At 37.4% G+C, this 24,455-nt stretch overlaps 3 protein-coding genes across 3 annotated transcripts; 1 reads left to right on the top strand and 2 right to left on the bottom strand.

Moving 5' to 3' along the window:
* Positions 1 to 8,025: 8,025 nt before the first annotated feature.
* LOC130677736 (uncharacterized) lies at positions 8,026 to 8,583 on the bottom strand. Its single transcript, XM_057484590.1, has one exon. It carries the CDS (start codon positions 8,581 to 8,583, stop codon positions 8,026 to 8,028), a length of 558 nt encoding a protein of 185 aa, XP_057340573.1.
* Positions 8,584 to 14,626: 6,043 nt separating this feature from the next.
* Positions 14,627 to 15,637, bottom strand: LOC130677735 (uncharacterized). Its single transcript, XM_057484589.1, has one exon. It carries the CDS (start codon positions 15,635 to 15,637, stop codon positions 14,627 to 14,629), a length of 1,011 nt encoding a protein of 336 aa, XP_057340572.1.
* A 5,164-nt stretch (positions 15,638 to 20,801) lies between these two features.
* On the top strand, positions 20,802 to 23,796 carry LOC130677734 (uncharacterized). Its single transcript, XM_057484588.1, has 2 exons — positions 20,802 to 21,203; positions 21,652 to 23,796. Exons 1-2 carry the CDS (start codon positions 20,802 to 20,804, stop codon positions 23,794 to 23,796), a joined length of 2,547 nt encoding a protein of 848 aa, XP_057340571.1.
* The last annotated feature ends 659 nt before the right edge of the window (positions 23,797 to 24,455 follow it).

Raw genomic sequence — 24,455 nt, 5'->3', positions numbered from 1 at the left:
CTTAAATTAGCACGCCCGGCGACAAGTCGATGAAATAGTAACGCGTATGGGGTACTCAAGGTAATTAATCAACCGCGGGAAATCAGGTTGATTTAAAGTTGCAAATTTAAATTTTTACCCCGTTACACATTCTTCGTGGATCGGGTTCATGGAATTGCACACGTCAACATTACCAAGTCATATTTCAAGAATCAATTATTTACCTTTCATTAATTTAAAAGCAGCTTCTGCTGACGCTATCAACACAGCTTTATGCTCTGTCAACTCACAGCAACATTATTTACAACAAGCAAGTATTCCTGTCGCATGCGATTAGCCATTGTACATGTTAACTAAGGATATAATTGCTAGTAGTAATAAAGATGAATTTAATTCAATAATTCCAAGGCTTGGGGGTTTTCATCTTTCGAGGTCATACTTCGGCGCACTTAGACATATCATGAAAGGTAGTGGTCTTTAAGAGTTATGGATGACCGTTTACGCATCAAATTCTACTATAAATACGATGAGTGGTAAAAATTATTCCCGAGCAGTAAGAGCTCATTTTTTGACTCAGGCAGCTTTACTAACAATAGTTTCGAAAGAGTGTCAATTTTCAGCTCAAGAAATAGATGAAGTTATTATTGGAAAGTAAAGGGGGAAAACCCGAAGTAACGATTTAACACTCAACTTCTGAAGCAATTGTTGATGTTTTCAAAAAAAATTAAATGCAACTCTGGACGAATTTGCAACAAGAGGTAAAAAATCGCAATTATGTGTCCAATATATTAAATTGATTTCTATTGTTCAGTCCTTTATTGATGCAGAGAAATCTGGAAACTGGAATTTGCATTAATCTAGTATCCAGCAGATGATACCAATGTTTCACAGTGGCGGAAGATGGTCATACCTGAAACCCACTCAAATATACGTACAAGATATTTTAAATCTTCAAGAGACAATGGCTGACAATTCTCGAAGAATTTATAGTGAATGCTTGCTATTATTGGACAATGAAATAGCTGACAAAACATCCGATTTACATTTGCGTAAAAAAAAAAAAACGTTGGATTCAAAATTAAAAGATATGTCAAGAGAAAACCAGAAATTTACAACTGAAGGGTGTTTTACAATAAGACGTTCAAAGAAATTTTACAGCGGCATTAGGTCAGATATGACCATTGAGCAGACCATTATGAGAACATCTAGTATTGAAGGTGTAGCAGTGGGATGAGGAGCAACGATAAATATTAATAGCTGGTTTTTGGCTTTACCATGCTCTGTAGAAGTTTGTCTAGCTTTGGAAGAGTTCGTAGGTGATTATTCAGAATCGAGTGCGCAGCACAAAAGCTTACGAGCATCATCTATAAAACAAGATACAAAAGATCTTCAAACTTTTGTGTCGTGGCTAGAAGATCATCCACCTCTCCCTAAAACCGAAAATTATATCGTTATCGACAGGAATAACGGGTGCTGAAAATGTTAATTGCCACGAAGCAGTACAAATTGGATTAGACAGTTATAAAGCCATGCTTAACGGTCCAGTAATTGTACCATGAAGATTAAAGGCTGAAAAATACAAATTGACAGTTCTCTTCTGTTCCAAAGAATGATTGGACAATAGTATAAGAATTGGAACTCAAGGATTTTTTTTACGTATGAATTATGTCCATACCCACAGACATTATTTAACGAAAATGGGTTACGAAAATCTACCACAAATTTTTTTACTTTCTCTAATAAATTTCATGATAATGTATCGAGAACTAATTTTTATTACGTTATTTACGGTGAATACTTGCTAAAACACATCAATTGGACACTTCCGAACACTTAAGCCGATATTTTTTCAATTTATATTAATTACTTGTATAAATATTTTGGTAAAAACAATTTTACAGTCGTATTAGAAGACTACAACGACGTTTCTGCGGAACCAAGTGTAGCTGTGAGGTTCAAAAATATTTTACCCAAATCAAATGACATTCAGTTCACCGATGCTATGAGTGCTACGCACAATAAAGATAAACTCTTTACCAATCGATGGAATAAATCTTGGTTTATAAAATTATTTTATGGTGCCTTAACTACAGCAGGTATTGACGTTTATCTTATCAAAAGAAATAAGTTTGATAATACAATTGTTAAAAAAACCGTTGAAGTAGCCCAACGTCATAATTACGGCTGTTTAGTGAATGACAACGTGGATTTATTAGTTTTATTTATTCATTACTGTACATTGAATGAGCAGTTGTTTTTTTTCGACCCAGTACTGGTCGTAAAAAAAAGATAATTGTTATTCAGTTCCTAAGTTTGTCCAAAATTTCCCATATACATCCTTCTACTTATCATTATTGCACTTCCTTCCGGATGTCGCATAACATCATCACTTTTTAAAGTCGGCAAAGCATCTGTTATTAATGATTTCAAAAAATCTATGGCAGATGATTCAACTTGGGAAAATTTGAAAAGTATGATGGATATTTTTTACAAGTGTAATGCAGCCAAACCTGCAATTATTTGGAAGGTGAAGCACTATTACTTAGAGTATATAAAGTTGATGAGCACTACAAAATATTAGACAGTGCAAGATTTTTTGTTTTTGATAACATAAAAAATAAAACGAAAACTGAAGTCAATTTAGCCTCACTTCCACCAACATCTGACTCTGCTTCATTTTACTGTTTGAGAGTTTACTATACAATGCAACAATGGCTTGGTATTGTGAATATTCCAACAGAATTTGGCTGGAGAACAGATCTAGAAAATCTGTTACAGCCTTTTCAAATGACAAAAGATCCTTTTCCAGAAAAATTATTAACTATAATTTCTTGCAGTTGCACTGGAGATTGCAATACAAAGCAATGTACTTGCAAAAAGTCAGGATTTCTATGTACAACTTCGTGTAAAAATTGTGCGGGTATCACCTGTAACAACTGTACCCAAGAACCAGAAATGACTGTCAACGAAAACGAGGATTTAGATGATGAAGAATTAACGAGGGCAGAAAAAGATCTTGAAGATGCTTTGGCATCAGCTTTGCCAGCTGATCAATCGAACGACGAAAACGACGCTATATAATAAAAATAATGATTAATATAATGAAAATAATAATTTGATTAAATTCTAAGATTTAATATAAATTTCATATTAAATATCAATTACATTTTAATAATCTGTTATTCTAATTTATAATTTTTTAAATATTCTATCCGAATAATATTTTTATCATTTAACATACCCACCAATATTTCGTCAAAAAATATTTTTAATTATAATTTAAATTGTAATAATAAATTTTTATATATTTATTAAACAAGTTCTATTTACGCAAAGTTTTTATTTTATAAAATAAAAACATAAATATGACAAAGCTTGATTTTTCAAGTCATTTCCTGCCCGAATATGTCATTATTTATAATTTAATATTTTTTGTTTTAAAATTATTTCTCCCCAAGTAGCACAAAAAAAATTGTTGACTTTATGGTAAATTTAAGGCGACAATTTGTAATCATGTAACCAATTGTTAACTTAAATTCAACAAAAACTCATCAATTTTTTTTTGTGCCGCTTGGGTTTATTTTATTTAGTTTTAGGTTTAAATATTATTTAAAATTTTAAGTATATAATAAGTACTAAAATTCTTTAAAACCATTTTTTTTAATTGAATGAAAAAATTATTTATTATATTAATTATAATAAATATTTTTTAGAAATTAAAATTTTTCATTTTCATCGCTCAAGGTAAGTAAATCAACAAATTATATCTTACAATATATATAATATATCCAATTATTTATTTATTTACTTATTTAAACTTATTAATATTTATTTATCAATATTTAAAAGGGAAAAAAATCAATTTTTATTTTATAAATTTAGTGTCAGAGTTTCAAGCGATTTGAATGTAAGCGACGCCCCCCGAGCGAAAGCAGCACCACTCCGACGTCATAGTCTATGTCGGTACAAGATTTAGCTTAGCATTGATAAATTTTATCTAAAAACATTTTTATTCAATAAAGAAAGGCATTGACGGTAAATAATTTTTTTTTAATATTATTTCTGATATTTTTTTTACAATATCAGCCATTAATATATTGCATTTTAATTGATTCCATCGGTTTAAAATTCAATTTAAAGTAAGTGGAACTTTTTTTTTTAAATACTGCTCATGCACTTGACAATCAAAAGTTCATTTCCTTACTTAAAACACACGGAAAAAAATAATCGGTAACAGCTACCACTTAATTTTCGGTAACAGCTACCAACTATTTTGGTATCGAGTTCCGAAATAATAATAAGAAGCTACCAATCACGAGTCGGTAGCTGTTATCAAAAACTATTCAGTAGCAGCTACTGATTAAATTTTGGCACCCGATACTGAAATAATCGGTAGCTGCAACTGATTATTTTGTTTCTACTGACCGATTTCAGTAGGCAAATAAAAAATACTTTTGAGGGACGTATCACGGGACTTCAACAGAAAATACAGGAAATCACAATTTTTTCACAATTCGATTTTATGCTTTAATGCAAGAGAGGAAATTTCTATAGGTCAGACTTCAAATATTTCATTAAACTTGAAATGGGAAAATTTGAAGCGATGCCGAATCAAAGACACTAACATCATTGAGTACAAGATCGTCTTGAAACCTGACGATAGACCAGTACGAATCAAACCGAATAGACGCAGGCAGACCTTCAGGATGGAAAACCTATCACCGGTTGGTGGTTACCCAACAAGGCAGTTTGAAAAGACCGGAGGGTACAGTTTTTACTTCTTGAATCTTTGGGCGACGAGCATCTGCAATTTTCACCCACCGGGCAACAGTCTGGCAGGAGGGAGTTTAACGGGGTAAATTTGATTTACCGCGTTCAATTGAAATTTAAATTAAATCTATTATGCACACTGCTGATAATGTTGCAAAACCACCCAGGGTTATCCGCGGTAGGGTGCGACTAGTCGACCGGGGAGTGAAAATTGGAGGAACTCGTTCGTCACTCCTAATTCAAATTAAGTAGGAGTGGCTGAAGTCCGAGGATGTCCAAAGTCAAACGGAAGTACGTAATTAAAAACGGAAGATGGAACCAAAACGGACACTTGTAACCGAAACTACTGAACTGGATTGACGTTCAGAAGACCCGAGTCAGAAGCTAACATCAAGGAGACGCTGATACTCAGACGCAAATCATGTCAGGTAACCATCTATTTGTGACATTGTTTGATTATTGTGGAACCAAGTGATAACTAAATTTAGTTGTTACAAGATACTAGGCAGGGAGCCGGTACCTTTTACATACGATACTCATTGCGTCTGAATATCAGGTTGAAGGAGAGTAGGAGGGTTGAGACGAGTGAGAGAGAGAGTACAGGGAGTGAAAATAAGACTAGAACGAGACCTAACAAACTACAGAATGAGACCAGAACAAACTACAGGACAATGCAACTACAGAAAAGGAATTGGAGAATTTTTATTGTAAAGGTATTTATTTTAATTTATTCCAGGCAAGAAGCCGGAAGAATTGATGAAGTACATAGTTGTACGTCGGGCATCGTCACGTCTCAAATCATTGTCCAAAATAAATAAATTCGCAGTTCATACCTAAATAAAACAAACCGGAATCGACAATAAACTAATTAATTAATTTCCAGGCAGGTTGCCGGAAACATTCTAGAAATTTCCAGATGAATCGTGTAACCCACGCACCGGGAAATGTTGCTTATCTAGTCGTAACTTCTAGTCGATATAATATTAATTAATTAATAAATTGAAGTAAAAATCCGGAGTAAAATTAAGATGTGTCTCGCGGTTAAGGTCACCGGTTAACGGTTAACTAAATTAATTAAATAGTAATTATAAATAAAAATTCATTAATTACTGTGAAAAATTGTATCTGAGTAAAATAAAAGGAAAATTTTACGTGGGTGAGAAAAGTAGGGATGGGTAACCTGATATTAGAGATGCTGAAGTTAGAGAGTAGAATATATTAAAATAATTAGATTAAAGGTTAACCAGGCAAGGTTGAGAGAAATAAATAATTAATTGATTAATAATCATCTCTTTTTACATCAAAATTGCAATTAATTAATTTTATGTATTATTTTATTTTAATTACTGTGTCTTTATTATTTGCTTGATTTCTTAGATGTAAATTGCGTCGGAATCAGTAAAATTTACTGATTTTTATAAACATATGAATAGATTTTATAGATGCTGGGATAAATAATTTCGCATATATTTATTTTCTTATTATTATTTTGGTTGGTTGGCGCATGCGCGTCAACGCAACAGTTGGCATTGGTAAATTTATTTATTACAAATAAATTTACTGAGTTTATAAATCAATCAATGCGGGATTTATCTGAAAATTATGGTAACAGTTGACTCTGAAATGTGCGAGTGGCCATTTGATGTCGGGAATGGGTCAAATTACACGAAAACGAATCATTCATCATGTTGGTGTTAGTGTAAAAAATTAACATGTGACAGGTATATTTCTCCATTGGTCTGAGTGAGATAGATCATAAAATGGCGTCGGCCGAAGTGCCGGCGTGAGAAACACGTGCTGCCGTGGTCAGACGTGGATAAGCATTTGTAAGAGCAAGGTGTGTTGCTGTTGCTGGGAATAATTTTATTGAGACGCCATTTGGGCAACAATTTCATAATTATAAAGATTATTGGCCATTCGGCAATAAAATTGTGTTTTTGGGTTTTGAAATAATTAATGATAAAGGAATTGATACCAATGGAACCTATGTGCGTGCTTTATTACAACGATGACTGTAAGTACCTTTGTGCTATATACATTGGCGTGTAATTTGTCCCGCGTTGGTAACCATTTGCATATCGCCCACGTGTGAGTGAGAGAGAGACCAATACTTACTAGTACAGTCCAACATATATATATACTTGCGTACTTGTTTTGTCCCAGCGGTAATTATTCATCCAAAACTTGGAAATTAATACCTATTATTTTTTTATGATTGAATAATTATTGGTGATTGTTAATATGTTTTGGCGGTAAATATCAAAAATATTTACAGTTATTATTCATCATATTTGTTTTGTATATCATTGGGAATATAATATTGTTTGCAGTAGATATTTACCAATATTTATTTATTATCTGTGAACATTTATGATTTATTGGGATTACATTATTCGTGCTTATTCATTATCTTGCGGTAAATATCTCCCTGTCTGTAATTATATTTTTTGCGATCATTCTTTTATTATTTTGAGTTAAATAGTTTACGATTATTGATATGTCATCAGTGGTTCTTATATTTTTTGCGTTAAAGATTTAATATTATCATCAGTGATCAACTATTCTTTGCGATACATATTTACATTGATAAAATTATTATTTGTGATCACTTCTTATTATTTTAGCGTTGATTATTTATCATTAATTGATTAATATTAGTTGAACACTGGTGATTTATTGCGAGAATACTGTTTATGAGTATTCAGGCTTTTGCTGGAGAATTTTATTATTATTATCAGCGATAATTTACCTATTTATTATTATGAATTATTATTAGCGATCGTTTTATCAAGTGCGGTGAATATTTACAATTGTTAAGCGTATTAAATTGTTTATGCGTATTAAATAATTATAAATTGTGGTCAAATTAGATCTAGCGTGCACAATATTATTATTTATAATTATTTATATTTATTTGCAATCACGTGCGAGTGATGTCAAGTCGAACCGTTTTATAATTATTGTTTTGCGTTATTTAGAAAATCGGGACCAATGATTGGTTTCGTGACGTCAGCAATGATGAATCTCCAAGTGAATTCTCGACGAAAACCGAAGTTTAACGACAGTGTGATGCAACCGTTTGTTTTGATCAACGAGCCATTTGCTGTGTGAAGTTGGTATCCTACTGGTGTAGGCTTGCATTTCATCTGCTCGTATGGATAAACAGAGAGATCTTAACCAGAATCCATGAGGTATTGTGTATACGTGGTGAGATCGACGACGAATAGGTGGTTAGAAGATGCAGGAGGGTCGGTTTCTGCCACTAGTGACTCTCGTTCACGTTTCCGAAAAATTGCAGCCTGGCGTACATTTGTACGCGGTTTTACCAAACTTCGTGTGATAACAACAGAAGCCTGTTTTGTCAAGCTTGCGTGGCATCGATTCGCTTCGAGGGCGTTTATTTTGTATTCGTCCTGGTGATCTGCCGCGGTTTTGGTTAAAAGCTGTCGTCAGTGCTGCTACCTGTCGAGATAGTTCACTCACTCGTTTCTGCAGCTCGATCGTCTCCTGTGAAAATGATGATGAAGCAACCGCAGCAGTGTGAATCACTGGAAACATCTCATATAGCTTGTCAGCTGTTTTGGTTAACCGGTCGATGGTAGCTATTGATGGAAAAATAGCTAGAAGCTCTTGTGTCTTCTTTAACAAGTTTGCCAGCCATCTTGCTTTCAAAACCGCGTCATCAATGGTCAGCACGAGCGATTTAAGATGGCGGAGGAACTGTGAAGGTGATCGATCACCAATCGCTTCGCCATCTAGAAGCTGATGCAGTTTAGCTTCTTCTGACTTTGAGTAACACGCGATGAGCGTGGCTTTTAACTCAGCGTATGGCATCGTCGTTGGTGGGTTGATGATGAGGGTCTCAACCTTGCATGCAAACTCAGTGTCGATGAGAGAAACCACGTGGTTGAATTTCTCTCTCTCCGTTGCTACGCTGTGGATCGCAAACTAAGCTTCGAGCTGCGCGAACCATAAACTCACTCGCTTCGGGTTGAAGTGAGGTGCCTTGAGAGAGTTGACAATCACTGGCTTGGCATCGAAAAAGACATCCTTTTTCTGGTCGTTTGATTTCTTCGGATCGGACGTTATTAATATATGAAAAATACTAATACAATGAAACTAACAGAAAACTTAATACCACTATAAGCAGATTAGTGTCCGTCGAAGCTGACTCACCGTTTAGGAATGTTCAAGACACGTCGAGTCGCACAAATAAAACTGGACGAAAATTAACGCAAACGATAATTTTATTCACAGTATTTTATACAGGAATTCACTGATCACTTTAATCACAATTTAATTTGCACCCCGATGGTGTCCCTTAAATTATGAACTAGTGCGGCATATATCCAAAATGCCCCACAATGCACCAGCCGTGATTAAAGGCTTGCACAACACTTAATTCACACACTTCACTGATGTAAAGAACTCGCGGAATTAATATGTCGTGATTAGCTATCAGCGAAGACGTAATGTTGTACACTCAACGTGCTATTTGCCACATGGGACGTGTGCACTAAATGGCGTCCTAGTGTCGATAAAAGTGTGATCAAATTTTTTAGGTAGATTTTTTAAGAATCCAACTATTGCATTTGTCCTCATGGTCGATTTTTTGAGGAATTTCGTCATGAACTATTATAATTAGTTAAGTAGAGTTCAAAAATACCATTCGTTGAAAAATTTATACATGAACATATATATATATATATATATATATTAGGGTGGTTCATTTCGGAGCCAGATTTTTTTCTTCAAGTGCATGTAGAAAAAAACCATAGTCCAACACAAAAAAAAAATTTTCGCGAAAGAAAAAAAATTCTTTATCGATTACAGACCGAGCTCATTAAAAAATTCGATTTTCCCATTTAAATATCATGGGATCAATTTTTTTTTTAGCTTTAAGTATTTTGAACCTCGTTAACGAATCAATAGATCGAATAGACTAATACATATTTTTGTAGGAAGTTGAACGCTCTACAAAAAAGATTTCTTATCATTTTTCGATTAATCCCTCTATTCAAAAGGTATTAGAGCTCGAAGTAAAGTTGGAGACCTTTTTACTTCTCCAGTGAAACTATCAGACTTCTCACAAAATTTTGTGTAGTGGAATCCATTTTATATAGTGGAAACCTAAAACATGCAAACCTCTCAATAAGACAATTTATAGATAAATTGAGAAAAATATAGATAGCCCGAACTGGGAATCGAACCCAGACCAATTCGGTAACGCGCCGAGTGCTCTACCAGTTGAGCTATCCGGCCCTATACTATATTCCATTCAATTTGATCTATAACTTATTGAGCCACACCGTCCTTCGTACGGTAATACACCATTTTATATAGTGGAAACCTAAAACATGCAAACCTCTCAATAAGACAATTTATAGATAAAATGAGAAAAATATAGATAGCCCGAATTGGGAATCGAACCCAGACCAATTCGGTATCGCGCCGAGTGCTGTACCAGTTGAGCTATCCGGCACTATACTATATTCCATTCAATTTGATCTATAACTCAATTTTGTGAGGTCTTTTTTGTTGACAATTTTATTCTCTACAAATTATTATCAGTAAAGTTTTTCCAAATTCCGCATTGTTTTTTAGTTATATTCATTTCAATGTCAAGCTCTTGAAATCGATCAGAACCACTTTTTTAAGAGCTTGAAATTAAAATGAAAATAACTAGAAAACAATGCGGAATTTAAAGAAAGCTTTGCTAATAATAACTTGCAGAGAATAAAATTGGCAACAAAAAAGATTCTATAACATTTTGTGATTAGTCCGATAGTTTCACCGGAAAAGTACAACGATCTCTAACTTTACTTCGAGCTCTAATAACTGTGAAGCAGATGAATTTATCGAAAAATGATTAGAGACATTTTTTGTAGAGCGTTCAATTTCCTACAAAAATATTTATGAGTCTATTTGATCTATCGATTTGTTAACGAGGTTAAAAATACTTAAAGCTAAAAAAAAAAATTTCCGATGTTATTTAAATGGGAAAATTTAATTTTTCAATGAGCTAGGTCTGTAATCGACATAGAATTTTTTTCATGCGCGAAATTTCTTTTTTAACTTCCCGCTAAGAAAATTGTAAATTTTCAAAAATTCAGGAAGTTATTGGTTTCGGTCCGATTTACGAAAATCGAATTTTCATCAGATGTCGACGTTTTGAGGTCCTAGGAAGCTATTCTGACTAATTTCAAGATGATGTCCGAGTGTATGTATGTATGTCTGTACGCTTTATGTATGTATTTAAGCTTTGCGCTAGGCTGAGGAGCATTAGCTGACGACGGGCCAAGGCTTGGTCTCAGCTTTGGCCAATGATTTCTTCCAACTAGGGAAGTGATCTTAAACCTTATAAAAAAAAACGTATCAGAAATGTAGTGCAAAGTTAACCTAATAGAAACGTCTATTTTTGTTGGACTATTATATATGGATTATTTTTTCATCCTTGATATCCATTTGAAAAGCCCTTAAAAAATGGCCATTTTCTGGATTTTTAGTCGACTCATCGCTACTCTGCAAATATTGATAAAAATGATAATGTTGTCAGGTAATTTTACAGCTTAATGTACCCTCCAAAACCCTGGAAATTTTCAGATTGATCCATTAAACCGTTTGTCCGAGCCGATTGCTCAAAGTTTTACAAAACAATTAAAGGAACAACTTTTGTTCCTTAATTTGTGTAATCATTACCAAAATAAAAAAATCAATTTTTTTCGGATTTCCTTTCATTTTTGCGTTAGTTATTCAGTAAATGTAAGGTAAAGAGAAAAAAAAATTTTTTTTCCGAAAAACGAAAAAAAAAAAAAAAACTGAATAAAACGTAAAAAAGAAAAGGTAAAAAAATTCTTGTTTTATCTAATTTTCTATCTATTTATCATCGTGTTAGCCGCTAACATATGTGCTTGTAACGTTTGTGAACGCTGGGCTATTAAAAAACGATCAAATAATTGAAAAATATCGGAGTATGACGATATCCATGTAATCAACAGTCGTATTTATAGATTTATCCATCGTAAAAAAATTCCATTTTATTCTTGCTAACTCTTCTCATTTTACACAATACATTATATAAAATTGTTTAACAATGTTAATGAAAGTTTTTTTTTACAACTTGAGCCGATTTTTTGCATTATTAACATTATTTATTTATCAAGTAAATGGAAGCAATGACACAACAAGTAATCAGTGTGCTGATTACCATAAAAGAGTAATTATTGATCAATTAAATGAACTTGTTAAATTTTTGTTTAATATTTATGAATTTTTATAATCTTTTTCAGTGTAATTCTGATGATCCGCGAGCGTGTTGTGATCACGATTCACTGTGTAAATTTCATGAATCAAGAAACAATTTTTACTGCGTAAAAAAAGGTATGCCCTATCAAAAAATGTATGTCGAAATTAATGGCAAACCATAGAAATGCATATAGGAGTGTATGGATTCATATAAGAATCGATGGAGGGAAGCATAGATATCTGAATTCTCATACAGGAAATTCACATAGGGAATTATGGGTACCTGGATCCACATACAGAAATCCATCTTAGTAACCATATGTATCTGAATTCCTATATGGAAACTCCATATGAGTACCGGGAAACTGCGGGTACCAGGGCTTCCATGTAAGAACTTTATGTCCGTAACTAGGTACCCAGATTCCCAGGAAGGAAACTCACAGAGGAATCTGTAGGTACCTAGATTCCCATATAGGAACTTGACATGCATGTATGGATTTTTTGTGGGATATTCATATACGAATCTGGGCTTCTATATAAGTAATTTCTATAGAATCCAGGATATCTGGATGTTTATGTCTATCGTATCTTGATGCGCGTATGTGAATAACATAACGGGTTAATATTCCTATACGAAACCACACGGGAATCGGTCTGTAAACGCCATGTGGGAACCGACCTAGGAATCTAGACTGGATTCCCATATGGATTTTTTTGATAGGATAGGGCTGATATGCAAATAGACAATTATATTCTAAATAATTCTGCAATTTCTTATCAATTGTAACATTTTAACTCAATTCAAGTTGATTTATTTTATTCAAAATATAGCAAAATTGGAAGACTTGTGTGCGAGTGACAATGATTGTAGTGAAATATTGCATGCAAAATGTTCAACAGAAAAAAAATGCGTTTGTAGAGCAGATAATATAAAAATAAATAAAACAAGTTGCGCACCGTCAATAGGAGCATTTTGTTGGAAAGATGAAAAATGTGCAACCAACAATACGGTTTGCATTAAAAATCAATGTCAATGCAAAGAAATTTACATGCAAGTTGATAATCAATGCATACCAAGTAAGTGACTATTATTAACTTGTCGAATCTGATATTATTGCCCGAGATATTAACAACTTGCAATCAAAACGTAGGACATCAAATGGAATTGGGAGCTTCTTGTGTCGATGATGAAGGATGTGGCGTGATAATGCATGCTAGATGTTCTACAGGAAAAAAATGCATTTGTAGAGTGAATAATATCGAAAAAAACAATGTCTGTGTTCCTTTACTTCGAGGGTTTTGTTGGAGAAACGAAAAGTGTGCAACTGATAATGCCGTTTGTATAGACAGTAAATGTCAATGCAAAGAAAATCATCTACAATCTAATGATCAATGCATACCAAGTAAGTTAGTCAGCATCCAAAGCTCTTTGAATGTAAAACATACAATCTAATTTCTTTGAATGACGTTATTTCTAAAAGAGCGATACGCTATCAACTTCTTTAAACTTCCTAAGCTGCACATTAGGGTAGACCGAAAATCCGCTTTTTCAAAAATTGTTTTTTTTAATACTGAAAATATTGTTCATTGTGGTATAAAAAAAATCTGAGTGAAGGGAAAAATTGTTGAGTCGATTTCTCAGGCTCCTCAAAGTGAGTTAAAGTTCAAAATGATCAAAGAATTTCTTTCTAGCCGTAATTTGATCGGAAATTTAATTCTTAACATAAAAGGTTCTTATACCGATTCATGTATGATTGATAATTCTTAAGATCGTTGCAATTTCAATAATAAAATTTTATTTTTTTCTGTATTAATGTACTTCTTACGGGTTTAAAATGATTGCCTAATTTTATATTTTGTGGGAAAAGTTATGTCCCACAAAAAAGGTTATGATATCAAGCTATGGAAAATGAACAATTTCTAGGATTATCGCAATTTCACTCATTAATAATCACTTTTCGTTTTGTAAATATTTATTTACTGGGGAAAAAATTTCACTACTTCTTTCTCTGTAATTCTCTGTGAAAACATTTTTTTAGTCAATATACTACCCACATTTTCATATTTTCGGATCTTAAAACAGTGATGATAAGGACGGGCTGGTTATTAATAAATGAGATATTAGTATCCGTGGTTATTACGTTAAGTATATTACAGGTATATTACAATGTATATAGATACAAGATACACGTCCGTTTAGGATGGTGTACTGGTAAGAACTAACCACTATATATAGATTGGCAATGGTCATTAGTATAGCTAATACATTCTGGTAACTTCTGGAACATACTAGCACTATGAACCTTGCCCCTCAACACCCTCTCTCAAGGTATATAGTGCGTGCATACTAATCCAAGCTCACACACACTAATTTACAATAACTATATTGCTCACACATTTTCTGTGTTTAATACCACTCAAACCTTTTGTAAACATATCTGCTGGCATTCTTTCTATACACAGATATTTTACATCTATCAAACCACACGCATACTCCTTCCTTACAAACATTCCTCACAAAATGATGTCTTACATCTATATGCTTACTACGCTGGTGATATACATCGTTTGTGATCATACTGATTGCGCTCTGATTATCATTCAGTATCGTTACAGTCTCTGATTCATCCTGTCAACCTAAACTAACCAACAGGCCTTTCAAGTATAGGGCCTCTTTAGTAGCCTCCGCTACCGCCATATACTCTGCCTCTGTACTTGAGAGCGCCACCGTCTTTTGTTTACGCGCTTCCCAACTAATTACAGATCCCGCCAGAATAAATCCATACCCCGTATACGACTTACGATCCGTTGAGTCCCCTCCCCAGTTAGCATCTACAACAGCAATTAGAGCTAGCCCGGTTTGCTCAAATCTCAACCCGTAATCTATCGTACCCTTCAAATACCTCAAAACCCTTTTCGCGGCTTTCCAATGCTCGACATTGTAATTGGTATTGAATTGACTTAAATAATTTACCGCGTACATTATATCTGGCCTAGTAGTTATCGCAAGACACAACAACGCTCCGATTAAACTCTGGTACGGATATTTATTCATTTCTGATTCACTCGCACGTTCTGGTTTTACTAAATTACTTTTAGCCTTAATGGGTGTGTCTATCGGTTTACACTCATCCATCCCAAAACGTTTAAATACGGCCCTGGTATACTGTCTTTGTCTCAAGAACACACGTGACTTTTCGTCCCGCTCAAACTCGATACCTATACAATTTTTAACTGGTCCAAGATCTTGAGTCTCGAATGACTTTGACAACGCTTTCTTTATTTCACCTATCCAGGCATCGTTGTCACTAGCTAATAAGATATCATCTACGTATATTGCTATATACATCATACATTCACCTTTCCGGTTCACAAGCAGACATTTGTCTTGTGGTACTGCATTAAAACCTAATACATTTATTCTATCTACTAATTTTCGATGCCACTCAACCCCGGCTTGGCGCAACCCATACAACGACTTTTTCAGAGCACATATACTGTCACTTCCCGCTTTCAAGCCCTCTCTCCAGCGCGTTACGGTTTCTATTATTTTCCCGTTGCGTTTCATTTTCCCGCCTAAACCGATGGGCTCACCCGCACTTATCTTTTCGATCATCTCATGCATACACTCGGGCACTTCCATGCATACACTTTCGCGCAATTCACCGTTTAAATACGCAGTAACTATGTCCATCTGGTGAATTTTTAAATTGTATTCCGCTGCTATCGCTGCCATGATCCTCACCGACGTTGACCTCACTACTGGTGACACTACTCTGAGAACACCCTTTTGCTACTAATCTTACCTTTCTTTTGCCATCAGACAAAGTGCAAAATACATAGCGACTTCCGATTACTTTTCTATTCCTGGGTCTCTTTTCGATTTCCCATGTCTTGTTCTTTATCTGGGCTAGCATCTCTTCTTCTAATGCTATCTTCCACGAGTCCGCATTTTCTGTCTTGCTCACTTGTTTCCATGTAGTCGGATTTTCTGTCACTGTCAGATATGCGAAAACATCTTCTTCCATCGCATCATCTTCTATTCCTTCATTCTCTCCTTCGGTAGCAGCTTCGTGGTCATCCCCACTCTGTTCGTCTGGTACTGTGATGTATACTTTCTGCGGTCTTCCTTCCGATCTTGTCCGAATGTACATCGGTCGTCCCCGGCCTCTTTTGCTGGGTAACTCTACGCCTTCCCAAGGCTTTGTTGCCCCTCTCTTTCTCTGGGGTCTTTCTAGTTTCGTTTCTGGTTCGGGCTTCTCCGGCTCTTCGCTCGGCATCTCGAGTTCTTCACACTGCTCATCACACTGTTCTTCGCACTGCTCCTCTATTACCTCAGCGTTTCTCTCGTTTTCAAATATTTCCTTATATTCGCCATTAAAACCAATCTGGTCGACAAACTTCACATCCCGTGTAATTTCCACTGATCTATTTCACGGAAAATAGACACGATATGCCTTCGAGGCAAGTGCATATCCTAAAAACACCCCTGGTACTGACCTGGAGTATAGTTTTCCGCGCTTTTGCGTCTTATCCAAGACGAAAGCCTTTGTTCCAAACACTTGCATGTGTTTCACTGTGAGGGGTTTTCCCCACCACACACAAGACGGTATTTCTCCGTTTAACGCACTGGTCGGACATCTATTTCTGGTATAGTTTGCGTTGCTTAACGCCTCGGCCCACAGGTAAGGGGGTGCCCCTGCCTGCCGCATCATACATCGTACCATCTCTATCAGTGTTCTGTTTTTTCTCTCTGCAATGCCGTTCTGTTGGGGCGTGTGAGGTGCAGTCAATCTTCTCCGAATTCCATTTTTCCGTAGATATTCGTTGAATTTCCCGTTACAATATTCCGTTCCGTTGTCTGATTGTAACGCCTTTATCCTTTCCCCGGTCTGGTTTTCTACCTCGTTTTTGTATTCCTTGAACTTCTCCAGGACTACAGATTTATTTTTCATCAAGTATATTTGACACCATCTTGACTTGTCATCAATGAAGGTGACGAAATATCTCTTCCCTGAGTTAGATGAATGTCGCATTGGTCCGCATAGATCTGAATGCACTATTTCTAATAACTTCTGAGTTCTTTGTTTACTGGTCTTGGGAAAAGGTAATCTGGTCTATTTTTCTTGTATACACACCTCACACTCTGATAACTTTTCACTATCGCTTATTTCCAAGCCATACACCAATTTATTTTTGGCCATGAGCTTCAGGTCTCGCTCATTTACATGCACCAACTTTTCATGCCACTTATCTATCTCTAGATTTTCACTAGTTACGGCACTGTTAACACTCTCTTTGATGTCTTTGATAAAGTACAAATTTCCGCGTCTCTGCGCGCGCATGATTACATCATTATTTTTATTTACCACTACCATCTCAGTTTTCCTGCAGGTCACTGTATGTCCAAAGTCTGTGGCCCGTGCCACCGAGAATAGATTTGTTCTCAAATCTGGTACGTATGATACGTTCCTAAGTCCGACGTCCAATTGTCTTTTACCCGTTGACACTTTCACCGAAACGTTGCCTGTTCCCAATATGTTAGTGTTTTCAGCAGTTGCCAGGCTCAACTCTGCATGTTTAGGCTTAAACTCACTAAACTTATTTTTACTGTTACACAAATGACTGGTCGCACCACTGTCTATACACCAACACGCGTTACCACTACTACTGTACATAGCTTGTTCACTGGTACTTAACGATGACTCATTTATGTTTCTAGCACTATTGTATTCTCTTTTGTTTCTTTCTGGGCAGTTCTTTGCGATGTGCCCTCTCTTATGACACTTGAAACATTCGACTTCCCGCCGAAAATTCTCGTCCCGAGAACTCGACGCTTTTGACTGTCGGCCATTTTGTCCACGTTGTCTCCTCTGATTTTGCCTCGAATACATTGCTCCTTGTGCTTGCTCGACATGCTGTTCTGCATGTCCCTCCTGGTATTCCAGAATTCTGACCCTGAGTTTGTCCAGTGATGGTAACTCCTTCTGTGTTTCTATCGATGTCTTGAACACTGTGTAACTTTCTGGTAAGCTGTTTAACAACAAGATCACCAACATCTCATTGGCTATCTCCAGCTTGACCTCTCGCAGTCTATTCACTGTCTCTATGAACTCGGTGATGTGTTTCCTCACATCATCCCCCTCTGTCATCTTTGACAAAGTCAGCTTTTTCAGAAAATACGCTTTTCGCGCCGGTCCCCCAGATTCATACGTCGCCTTGATCTTATCCCAGATTTCCTTCGACGTCTTCAAGTTATCGTACGCTGCTGCCTCGTCTGTCCTCAATGCTATCAAAAGATCCGCCATCGCCTTTCGGTCTTTTTTGACCCACGCTGCGATATCTTCTGTTCCTGATCCGAATTTGGTTTTTTCACCAACAACATATTCCCACGTTTCATGACTCATGAGAATAACCTTCATCTGTGTCTTCCACGACCGGTAATTCTCTCTGGTAAGGGGATCTATTTAAATTGAAAAAGCCATTTTTCAAAGATCACCTAACAACCACAAATCGACACTATCAACTTTTACGCTAGTCACAGCACGCAACGGTTTTCCCGCCGAAATTGTTCGAGCTCTTACGCCTAGTTTCTCACAATGACGAACTCCACGCAACTGCACGCTATCGAAACTTCTCGATGCTTTCCGCGCGTTTTTCACGTGCTTCTTATTAATTACTTAATTTAATTAATAACCACTCTGATCTTTACAATGGGATACCCGCGTATTCTGGGCCCATAACCTGATGATAAGGGCGGGCAGGTTATTAGTGAATGAGATATTAGTATCCGTGGTTATTACGTTAAGTATATTACAGGTGTTGCGTAATCACAACTACATTCAAATTTGAATGTAGTTGAACTTCCGGCAAATAGAGGCAGCACCTACTGGGGCCTAGTGTCTAGCAATTAAAACTTGACTTGCGCAGTGCGACGCATGCGCGTATAAATTTCCTGACTCGTGTCGAGAAGACCGACGCCATTCTTCTTGCGTTCAGATTGTTTCAAGTGACACGACGTGTTTTCCATAATCAATTAAATTTGCACTCATCTCGAGTGAGTAAATAAAAGTAATTCATTAATTACGTTAAGGGTTCATAACTCTCTATAAAAAAGATTCAGTTTTATTATTTATTTAATTATCATTATGCTCAATTTCTAACTTAAATTAAAGTTATGTTTCGCTTGGTAGTCTCTGCTATCATGCTACCACGTGTTCAAGAAATAAATTAAAATCAGTGTAATTTATTATGAGCTCATTAAATTCAATTCAGTGAAGTGATCATTATTATTAAAACTCAATAACTAAATTAGTTATGCATTCAGTGCTATTAAAAATAGTAATTATTGTGTACAATAATGAACTTCGCTCGGTAACCTCTGATTTCATGTTACTTTTCATTCTGACATTTTTGCGATCAACTCAGTGTTCAATTAAACTCAACTCAATTATTTTAATTCGTTCATTTATTCGAGCTCAATTTAATAATTTATATTCAATCATTTACGTATTCATAAGCTCAGACATTTAACAGTATTGATGAATAAATCAACGATTTATTTTGTAACCCAGTGATATTTTGTGCTGTGGCAAATAAAAATATTGTTATATTTTTCAATATGCGTATTTTTCAAACATCCCTACCACCAATCAGTCCTGGCATGTCTTTATTTAATTATTATTACAACATTTTATGGTCCTTCGAGCCGGATGGTTGGTTGGTTGTGTCGGTATCATCATCAGTGGGCAGCTGTACTCATATAACCCCATTCATAAGTCAAGGAGCTCACTATGGCGGATGATGAGAAGAAGAAGGGTTTTCCAAAGGATCTGCAGCACTCAGAGGTTCCTGAAGGTACCCCCACGGACCCACACCTCAATCCAGCGATCAACGTCGACGACACTCAAGTGCTCAGCGACTCCAGCGCCACCGAGACTGTGAATCCCGGCGACGGAGACCAGTCTAAGCAGTAACTCAAGTGCACTTCAAGGAAATCAGTGATTTCTCCAGCACTCGAGCTGAAAGTCATCAGCCAGCACTCACGCCTCCGAGCATTCTCAGACTGGGAAGCTCTGGCGGCTACACTCACCGTTGCCGACGGCTTAGCTCAGCTCAAGTCTCGACTTGAGTTACTCGAGGGTGAATGGCACCAGTTCAACCTCACTCACGACTCACTAGAACTCACGTACACCAAGGAATTCTTGGAGAGCTCATACGTCAAGGACGGAGTATACGATTTGGTGTACCGATCGTATATTAACGCTAAGGGAAGACTCATCGCACTCATTAACTCAATACCAGTTCCATCTGCTGTTCCAGCTGTAATACACTCGACCCGGGCTCCAATTCATCTGCCAGCACTCGCAATTCCCAAGTTCGATGGGCGTTACGAGAACTGGCCTGAATTGAGGGACTCATTCACCTCAATGGTGATCAATGCTCAAGAACTTGCTCCAGTTCAACGTCTTCAGTACCTGAAGAGCTGTCTGCGAGGATAAGCCGCACTCTGCCTCGCCAGCGTACAAATGTGCGACGACTAATTTGTACCTGCGTGAAACCAGCTCAAGGAGAGGTACAACAACCCTCGCCTACTCATCGGTGCTCAATTGGACAAGCTCCTGAACATGCATGCGTTCACTTCACGCTCATCTGAGCAGCTCAATTACCTTCTGAACACAGTTTCAGAGGTAATCAACGCACTCAACGCACTCGGAGTACAACTGAACTCGGATATGAATCCGCTGCTTACGCAGTTGATCATATCTAAACTGGACTCACACAACAGAGAGCTCTAGGAGAACAAAATGGGTGCTTCCACTGAATACCCATCACTCAAATCGCTCAATGACTTTTTAGTCAGTCGTGCTCGTGCTCAAGAACGGGTGGAACAGGCATCAAAACCACCACGCTCATCTGGTAAACCAGCGTCATACTCTGCTGCTGCTGTTTCCAACTCGCACTCATCGGACACTAAATCTCCAGCCACGAACTCATCTGCTGCACTCAAGAAGCCTCCCAAGAAGGTATTCCCTCCTGCACAATATCCCTATGATTTGTGCAAAGGAGATCACTTTATTGTGAGATGCACTCAATTCTTGGGACTCACTAATGCTCAACGCACTCAAGTCGTTGTTGACAAGCGGCTTTGCGAGAATTGTTTGGGGCATCATCTACCGGATGCTTGCAACTCGCCATTCCTGTGTAAGGTGTGTCAACAAAAACACCACACCATGATACACCTAGGACTCAAAAGCACTCAAAAAACATCTAGCTCAGCCGCTAAAAGTACTTAATAAAGACGTCTGCTTCTACATGACGACTCGAGCGACGCTCAACTGAACTCAATTGCACTCAACACGTCTGGCACTCATCTTACTCGCACTCATCGCCCAGCAATCTTACTCGCAACTTGCCTAGTGGACTTGATCACTAAGTTAAGTACTCATCCATTACGCTTATTGCTGGATCCAGGTTCTGAATCATCGTTTGTTTCAGATTCCTTGGTAAATTCACTTAAACTTAAACGCACTCACTCAAAAACCACCAGCTCAGGACTTTCATTCAACGATGTGCTTCACACCGGTCCGAAACTGCAACTAGACATCTTTGACGTACTCATATAAGTTCGCACTCATAAGTACATCTTCATAACAGATATCACGAAGATGTTTAGACAGATTTTGGTCGACGAACGTGATCAATCACTTCAACAAATACTCTGGTTCAACCAACAAGGCCAAATCACTCCATATAAACTCACCACGGTCACCTACGGGACCAGCTCCATATTTGGCCGTTCGTGCTCTACTTCAATTGGTTGAAGACGAAGGACATCGATTTTCTCTTGCAATCGTTTCACTCACTCACGGAAGATACGTTGACGATATCTTTGGTGGAGCTGATGACTTGAACTCATTACAACAAGTTGCTGATAAACTTGAAGCACTCTGCAAGGCGGGCGGATTCCCTCTTGCTAAATGGGCAAGCAATCATCCAAAATTACAACAACTCTATCATGTGGAAGCGATCAAGAATCACAAATTCGAGGATTCAGACTCCAGCACCAAGATTCTGGGCATGTACTGGTCCTCACACTCAAATCAGTTTTATTTCACGTACTCACCACCATTCTCAACTCAAAAATTTACAAAAAGGATCATTCTATCAGAGATTGCTCAAATCTTTGATCCTCTTGGATTTCTCGCACCACTCATCATTCGAGCCAAGATATTCATGCAGGAGCTTTGGCTCAAAAAGCTCAGCTGGGACACTCCATTGGCAGCCAATCACCAGTATAAATGGAGAAACTTCAAAAATGAACTCAAACTTATCTCTGAAATTCAAATTCCAAGATGGATCCACTCATCCACGTGCTCAACCACCGAAATCCATGGATTCTCGGACGCCTCTCAATTGGCAATGGCAGCTGCCGTGTTCATCAAAGTCCACACACCTGCTCATGGAGTCAGAGTTACGCTGCTCTGCTCTAAAACCAAGGCAGCTCCGTTAAAACGACTAACGATACCAAGGTTAGAACTCACCGCAGCTCACATGTTGGCAAAACTCATAAAACACTGCCAGAGCACTCTAAATCTTACTCAATCGCCAACATACTTGTGGACGGACTCAACAATCACTCTCACGTGGATTAAATCTCATCCGGCTCGCTGGAAGGAGTTTGTTCGGAATAGGGTGTCACATATCCAAGATCTACTTCCAGATGGCCACTGGAATTTCATTCCGGGCACACAAAATCCAGCAGACTGCGCAACACGAGGGTTGACACCTACTCAACTCCGTGATCATCAACTATGGTGGACTGGCCCACCATGGTTGCTCAAGAGTTCATCGTCCTGGCCTAAATGTCCATCAATCGATGATACAGGAGCTCAAGCAGAAGAACGGCCTGGACTGGTCCTATTCTCATCAAACTCATCACTGAAATCAAATTGGCCTATTATAGAACGGCCAATACCACTCCTACGCATGTCACGAGCTACTGCAATCTGCTTTAGACTCCGTGACATGATCAAGAAATCACCAAACTCATCACTCAAGACTCCAATTACTTCTGACGAAGTAATTTCTGCACTCAACTTCTGTATCAAAGAAACTCAACCCATTCATTTTTCAAACGAGATTAACATGCACTCCAAACACGCACCATGGCCTAATAGTCATCCATTTGCTCGATTGGTTGCATTCATTGACACCGACGGCATCATTCGAGTAGGTGGACGGTTGGAAAATTATCCAAATCAAGACCAAAGTAAGCATCCTGCTATTCTACCACGGAATGTGGCACTCACTAAACTTATCATCTCTGATGCTCATCAGCGTACCATGCATGGTGATACTCAACTTACTCTTGCATTCATACGACAAAAGTATTGGATCATTGGCGGTAGACAACTAGTACGCTCAATTATACTCAAATGTATAAAATGCGCACGACATCGTGCTGATAGAGCTCAACAACTCATGGGTCAGCTACCAGTATCACGAGTCACTCCATCACCTGCATTCACTCACACTGGAGTTGACTATGCTGGTCCAATAACACTCAAAAATTGGAGACACAGAGGAGCAAAAACATACAAAGGCTGGATTTGTGTTTTTGTCTGCCTTTCTACATCAGCAGTACATCTAGAGGTAGTCAGCGACTACAGCTCTAGTGGGTTCATCGCAGCACTCCGCAGATTTATCAGCCGACGAGGCATCTGCACAGCACTCTACAGCGATTGCGGAACGACGTTCAAGGGCGCTGAAACTGATCTCAACCGTCTGTTCACTCAATGAACTCAAGAGTCAAGAGAAACACTGGATCACATCACTGTGAACAGTATTGCTTGGCATTTCAATCCACCAGCAGCTCCACACATGGGTGGAAAGTGGGAAGCTGCTGTAAAATCACTCAAACATCATCTTACTTGATCAGTGGGAGAGTCTTCATTTACATTTGAAGAATTTACGACTCTTCTTACGCAAATTGAAGCTATCTTAAATTCAAGACCATTGGAGCCACTTACGGAAGATCCAGATGACACTGATGCACCCACTCCTGGTCACTTCTTAATTTGACGAGCACTCAACATGATTCCTGAACCAGCACTCATCGATACAAATAGTTCTCGATCGTCTAGATGGCAATTTCTACAACAACGTGTTCAACAGTTCGGGAATCATTGGTCTACAAGTTATCTGCAAAGACAACTGGCAATCACCAAGTGGCAACGTCCAACTCATCAAATTCAAGTTGGGTCACTTGTATTACTCACCGACGAAAGGTTTCCACTAATCAGGTGGCCGCTCGCTCGTATTATCGCACTCCACCCTGGCAAAGATGGATTGACCAGGGTTGCGACGCTCAAAACAGTGAACTCAACACTCACTCGTTCAATCACGAAGATTGCACTCCTCCCAATTGAACCAGAATCTCAAGAAGATGACGAATAATA

This window comes from Microplitis mediator, chromosome 11, assembly GCF_029852145.1.
Source record: "Microplitis mediator isolate UGA2020A chromosome 11, iyMicMedi2.1, whole genome shotgun sequence".
Classification (NCBI taxonomy): Eukaryota; Metazoa; Arthropoda; class Insecta; order Hymenoptera; family Braconidae; genus Microplitis; species Microplitis mediator.
The sequence above is the reverse complement of the archived record's forward strand: the minus strand, read 5'-3'. Positions and strand labels throughout refer to the sequence as shown.

Coding starts and splice junctions, on each gene's coding strand:
- LOC130677736 (XM_057484590.1), bottom strand. CDS start 8,583: ATGCCATACGCTGAGTTAAAAGCCACGCTCATCGCGTGTTACTCAAAG.
- LOC130677735 (XM_057484589.1), bottom strand. CDS start 15,637: ATGGAAGTGCCCGAGTGTATGCATGAGATGATCGAAAAGATAAGTGCG.
- LOC130677734 (XM_057484588.1), top strand. CDS start 20,802: ATGGGTGCTTCCACTGAATACCCATCACTCAAATCGCTCAATGACTTT. Junction 21,204..21,651: donor ACTCGCCATTCCTGTGTAAG/GTGTGTCAACAA, acceptor TCTTCATAACAG/ATATCACGAAGATGTTTAGA.